The sequence below is a fragment of the Monodon monoceros genome, unplaced genomic scaffold (assembly GCF_005190385.1).
Source record: "Monodon monoceros isolate NGI ecotype Baffin Bay Population unplaced genomic scaffold, NGI_Narwhal_1 Super_Scaffold_18, whole genome shotgun sequence".
Lineage (NCBI taxonomy): Eukaryota > Metazoa > Chordata > Mammalia > Artiodactyla > Monodontidae > Monodon > Monodon monoceros.
The window spans coordinates 94319667-94325787 of record NW_021703774.1 but is presented as its reverse complement, the minus strand read 5'-3'; the positions used below and the strand labels follow the sequence as shown (position 1 = coordinate 94325787).

Sequence of the window (6121 nt, the reverse complement as noted above, 5' to 3'; positions counted from 1 at the left end):
TGTTTGTTTTTTTTTCTGGCCCTACTAAAAGTGCTTTAACTCCCACGGTGATAAAAAAGAGTAAGTAACATCTAATTTGGGAGTAATGGACAAGTCTTTGGTTATATTTGTTTTCTGATTTCTGTTAAAATCACAGAGAAAATTAAAAGTTTATTTCCTTTAGCTCTATCAAGGTTGGGAAGAATCTTCTCAGTCAATTAACCACTTCTCATATAAGACAAAGCTACTCTGCGTAGCTTTGAAAATCACAAAGTTATTGTTGAGCAGTACATTGCATGGTTTTCTCAGAGTCCAATTTATTTTCCTTATATTATGATTTTCATCCTTAATTCCACATGCTCAGTGTAAGGGAAGTCCCTCAGGGCCTCTCCTGAGGGGTGGGGTTAGGGCATGGGGGTGAGGGTTGCAGGAGAGACATCTGATTTAGGTTTTGACTTTACAAAAGACCTCACATCTAGACTCTTGACGTTATTTTTAAATAGGATTATAAATTGGCTAGTATATTGTTGTGCTTTGAAAAGTGTTCGTTCTTAAAACACAAATGTTTAAAATACAGCATAACTTTTATAACTTTATTTTGGCATGTCTTCGTTTTTTGAAGTGTAGATAGTTGCCCAGACTCCATTGACCTCTGAAAGGCCTCGATGTGTCCAAAATGATATGGCAGCTGTGGCATATTTAAAAAGAATACTAGGGTCAGAAAATCTAAATTTAAACTTTAACTGCCTCTTACTAGTTGTGTGGAATTGGGCACATTATTTAACCTGCGTTGTCTTTATTTTTCTCATCTGTAACACTAAAGCCAAACTCTTAATGTTTACCCAGGGTTACTGTGAAGATTAAATGAACTAATAAATGAAAATGTACTTTGTAAACTATAACGTACTACACATACGCAAAGTAAAATACATTAACTACATTTCTTACTTTTATATAATTTAAACTGCGTTGTCAGGGTGTGGTTCTTTGCTATTTAAATTATCTGGAAACTTGACTAGTAAAAGAATGGAGCCTTAGACCACTCTTGAGACAATTATCAGTGGAAAAATGCTCAATAAATAGGTATCATTGCTAAGGATTTAGTCACTTTGACTCTCCTAAATACTGCCTGAATTCAAAAACTACAAGTCAACAATTAAACCACAACTGTCAGGAACAAAAATCCAAATAAATAATTTTTAATTATGATACATTACTTATTACAGTAAAAATTGGCATTTTCCCCTTCAAAAGCAGAAGCACCAGTCTTAGAATTTATAGTATGAATGGTATTTTAAGTGAAATATAGCATAATATTATGTGCAAACATTATTTTAGTACAGAACATACTTTCTAAAAGTAAAGTAATTTCACACACTGAAATCTGTTAGAATGGAAATAAGTCATGCTGAATAATGAAATAAAAACCCCCATGACTTTCAAAGTCCACTTCAAATGAAACATGGTGTGCTGCCGAATAGAAGATACATGAAAAATTAAAAAGCTTGACTAGCTCAAAATAGAGGGACTTCTTACACAAATACGACTCGCGTAGAGGTTTCTTTTCACATGGTCTCAGTGATTCTGTGAGAAACTGAAGTGAATGTTTTATTTCAGAATTAATTTTTGTTCATTGGTCATCATTTTTTATTGAACCTACTCTGTGTGAGGCTTTGTTATAGGTGCTGGGGAGACAGAGAAGAAAGACACAGTCCTGCCCTTGAGGAGCTCACAGTCTAGTGGGGGAAACAGATAAGTTGACACTGATTTTTAAATTATAAAAATGATTAGACAACTTGATAAACGTTTTTGTCATCAAACACACTTTGGGTGTTATGAATGGATGGTGAAAAGGGACGATGTCCAATGCAGTGAAAGACCATCTGCTTCAATATCATGTGACTTCTGCGAAGGCAGTGATGTGGTTCTGCAAAAAGAAAAGAATTACAAAGTCAGAGCCCTGGGAAAACTGGCTTTGTAAAAGATTCAGTGCTTTTACAAATAATCGTTAGCCTCATATAAAACTGTAGCCCAGGTGTGTTTAAACTGCAAAAGCATACAGCATTATTCAAATGAGTTGTACCTATTATTACATAAATTTGGCTGCTAATTATATATTTTATTCAATATTATTAATTAACCAAATAGAGTAAAATGTTATACCTGCCTTATTCAAAATTAACACTGAAATTTGGAGAGAGAAAAATGGCAATGCCAGGCATGTTAATATTCTGTTCAGTGTTAATGGAATTTTAATGCTGCATGTTGAAGGTTCAGACTAATTGCTCCCTGTGAGACAGATGGCATAGAAGGAGTGGTGAAATGTTCAGACTGAAATGGCATTTGCTAGTTGACAAAGATCTCCTTTAAACACTTCATTTTTGATGCATGAATCCAGACTACAGACTGCAATCTCTGTTGTTTACCTCAACCAGAAAATTCTTTAAGGAGGTTTAAAATTTTTTTTTGTTGTTGTTTGTTTAAGCAACTGAATTGTGTACAAAGGAACCCTGTGGAATGGCTAATATTTAAATGGTTTCAGACATGCAACAGGCCATACCATGGCTGCTGAAATACTGCAGTGGAAAATCGACATGACATAATTAATCATGCCACATATAGGTCATGTCAAGAGCTAACTTAAGTGACAGCCCCAACCAATAACAGCAGCATTATGGAAGGGTTTTACCATCAAATTACCTGTTTGGAATGTTTTTCATAGTAGCTTGGACTCTTTATAAGTCAAAGACATCATAAATAGAATTTCACGTAATGAATGCACGCCATGAGATTTCTTCCATGTATGTGTAGCTCTTTTCAAGTTAAGGTGTTTTAAACAGCTAAAACATTTTCTGAATGTATGTGAATAAATTAAAATTCATTTTCACTGAATTGAGGCATATTAACCGCAACTAGAAGGATATTACTAACCACAGCTTAAGGCATTATTTTCTAGGTGTGACCCACTTAAGCCTAGAGAAAAACAATATCAGTAAGAATCAGTAGTGAGCAGAGCATGCGGACCCTTTTACTAACTGCTTGACAAGACCTTAGATACTTTAATTTCCCATTTAAAAAAATGCATGATGAAAATGTTGGCAAATTCAACAGTTCATCTCTAAGTTTTCTTGAGTTTTTCTTCCAAAAGCACAAGCATGACTTTAGGACAAAAAATATTCGTCAGAGTTATATAATGCACTATGATTGAGTAAAAGCCGTAAGAACTGTGGAAACAGTACATCATAGTTTTATTTCCAGTGGCCCCATGGGGACTTGAAATCTGTGAACAATTTGATATACAGTGTTTCAGTACAAAACTGACAGGAGTGCACTCCTCTGGACAGGACCTAGCACATAGTAATTTCTGGGAAGATGTTAAGATATAAATTGAAGATTAATCAGTCAGCGGCAAATGGAGGGTAGGGAAAGGGTGAAGACATGACAGTAAAAAGAAAGGAAAGGAGATTAAAACAAAGGAGAGGGCTTCCCTGGTGGCGCAGTGGTTGAGAGTCCACCTGCCGATGCAGGGGACACGGGTTCGTGCCCCGGTCTGGGAAGATCCCACATGCCGCGGAGCTGCTGGGCCCGTGAGCCATGGCCGCTGAGCCTGCACGTCCGGAGCCTGTGCTCCGCAACGGGAGAGGCCACAACAGTGAGAGGTCCGCGTATCGCAAAAAAAACCACACACACACACAAAAAATACAAGGGAGAGAAAATGGATGCTGTTCCAAAGGCCACTGGCCTAGGTATCAGTGTTCCCTTAACCTAAATAATAAAGTGTCCACAAGGCTCATTACATTTGCTGAAGATGATCCTAAGTGAAGGGGACAACCATCACTTTGGAAGATAGAACTGAAATGTTAAAAGACCTTAATAAAGCAAAGAAAGTATCCAAAACAAATCACTGATAATCAATGCAAGGGAGAACACAAGCAGAGTAAGAAAAACCAAGGGACAGGTACAAGCTGGAGAGACTGACAAAGATGTGCAATGACTGACTGCAGGGAGAGCATATAAATTATCATCTAAACCTGGACATTGTGGGGGAGAAAAGGGATGCTAATCATACATAGGAATGACAGGCTTAAACTGGGGCTGTCCCAAATAGGGACACGAGGTCACCTTAGAAATGAGACATTGAATGGATAACTGTAAGTGTGCTAGTGAGAACCAGGAAATCCTGGTTTCAGTCTTGCCATTTAAAAGCACGTTTTGGGGTTTCCCTGGTGGCACAGTGGTTGAGAGTCCACCTGCCGATGCAGGGGACACGGGTTCGTGCCCCGGTCTGGGAAGATCCCACATGCCGCGGAGCTGCTGGGCCCGTGAGCCATGGCCGCTGAGCCTGCACGTCCGGAGCCTGTGCTCCGCAACGGGAGAGGCCACAACAGTGAGAGGCCCGCGTACCGCAAAAAAATAAAAAAATAAAAATAAAATAAAATAAAAGCACGTTTTGGTGACCACTAGATCTTCCTTTCACTGCCCATAAATTCTGAATGATATTACCCCTTTCTTTATGCTAAGTCATTACCAGGTTAAACTTCAAGGGTAAACAGTTTGTTTCCAGACTGACTCCACTTTTAGATCCCAGGGCTCTGGGGAAATGCCTGCTTTTTCCAATTAGTACCCTTTCACTTTCACATCACAATTAAGTTCTAATCTCTGAGTTGATTTTTCCTATTTGACTGGAATTAGAAGGGTTCTACTTGGGGCTAATCATTTAAAGATGGTCATTAGGTAAACAGAGGAAAATAAATAACAAAGTGACTATGCAAAAGGAAGAGAAAATAAAGGGGAAATTTAATAACAGTTTCCAAGTACATTAAAGGAGTATACAGAGAGCACAGGGGCCATCTGTTTATTAATTCCACTAAGAGCAAATAAACCCACACCACAGACTGAAAGGGGTGGACCTTATATCTCAGTATGCTTTAAGAAATAAGATGAATTCTCATCTAGCACAGGAGCAGTTTTTCCCTGAAAGAATCTTGAGAAAGGGCAAACTAATTACTTAAAGTCCTTACCATCTATAAGACTCTATGATTCTATATTATAACAATTACATGCATGTAAATGCATGATTTGAAATATTCAAATGGTATAATTCCTATGCAGGAAGTTATGACATTGCTCACTTCATCAGCATTTTTCTCAGTAATATTTAAAAAAACAGAATTGCACTTAATATTTTCAGATCACCTGTCTTGAGGAATGGGCTCCCTATGAGGCAAACTAGGTGACAAGGATTTTCCCCTTTTAATCCAGCTGAATTCTTAATATGCAATACTAAATCTTATTAGTAGATGATAGCGCAAACACTCAGCAGGCAAACCAAAAACTCATGCATAGAAGCTTAATTCAGAGTCACAAGAAGAAAGTGGTCATATAAATCATCAGTGCAATTATACATACAGAGGATTAGAGTGGAGATAACAAAGCTTGTGTCCAAAGAGTTGAAGATTAGAATATGCTACATCCATTAGAAAGTGTTCATTCAAGTCCACAGCAAATCAGTGAGCAAAATACTGAATCCAGTCCTTGAGTGCAGAGGTCCCATGGAAAAACAAGCACTTGTTTCTGAAAAGTAGTTTTGGATTCTTAAATTTGATATACTCTAAGTCTCTAGCATATCAATTTTTGAAGCCTTAAGTTCTATGTGAAAATTTCTGTTTTCCTATTTATTCTATACCCCCAGTTGTATAAATTATGCTTTGGAATTTTAAAAAGTTACTTAAAATTGTCATTTACTTATGACATGAAAATTTGGTGATGACTTGCCACCTGACAAGATCTGCCACCCGCCATTTCTCTTTGAGAAAACAGTGGGAGATGCAAAATGAGTACCTCAGGTAAGAAAACAAAAAATAGTCACTACTATTAAGGGCTATTTCATTGAAGAACGCTAATTTCCCATTAATGAGTGAAAAAAATCAGTGAAAAAACAAAATATATTTGAATAAATATATACAAAATTTTATATTGAATAAAAATAACAATAACAACTCAAACAACCTAGTATCTAGATCCCTTTTCGTTGTAATGGAAACCTGCACAAAAGGACACGGTTTCTGTATTTGCCTTAGCTTTGCAACCAACTCCAACACCAGTGCGCTCTAGCGCACATACGTTTATTGCCTTAATTGAA

The 6121-nt window shown here is 37.1% G+C and overlaps 1 protein-coding gene across 2 annotated transcripts in view; it reads right to left on the bottom strand.

Annotated features, from left to right (window-relative positions):
- Positions 1-1162: 1162 nt before the first annotated feature.
- PLPPR5 (phospholipid phosphatase related 5) overlaps positions 1163-6121 on the bottom strand; it is a 127284-nt gene continuing 122325 nt past the window's right edge. Inside the window, exon 6 of one of the 2 annotated variants that reach the window (XM_029229972.1) lies at positions 1163-1906. In XM_029229972.1, coding sequence (XP_029085805.1) covers positions 1874-1906 — 33 coding nt within the window. In that variant the 3' untranslated portion in view covers positions 1163-1873. The remainder of the gene's footprint in view (positions 1907-6121) is intronic. The other variant, XM_029229971.1, reaches the window with a different exon arrangement.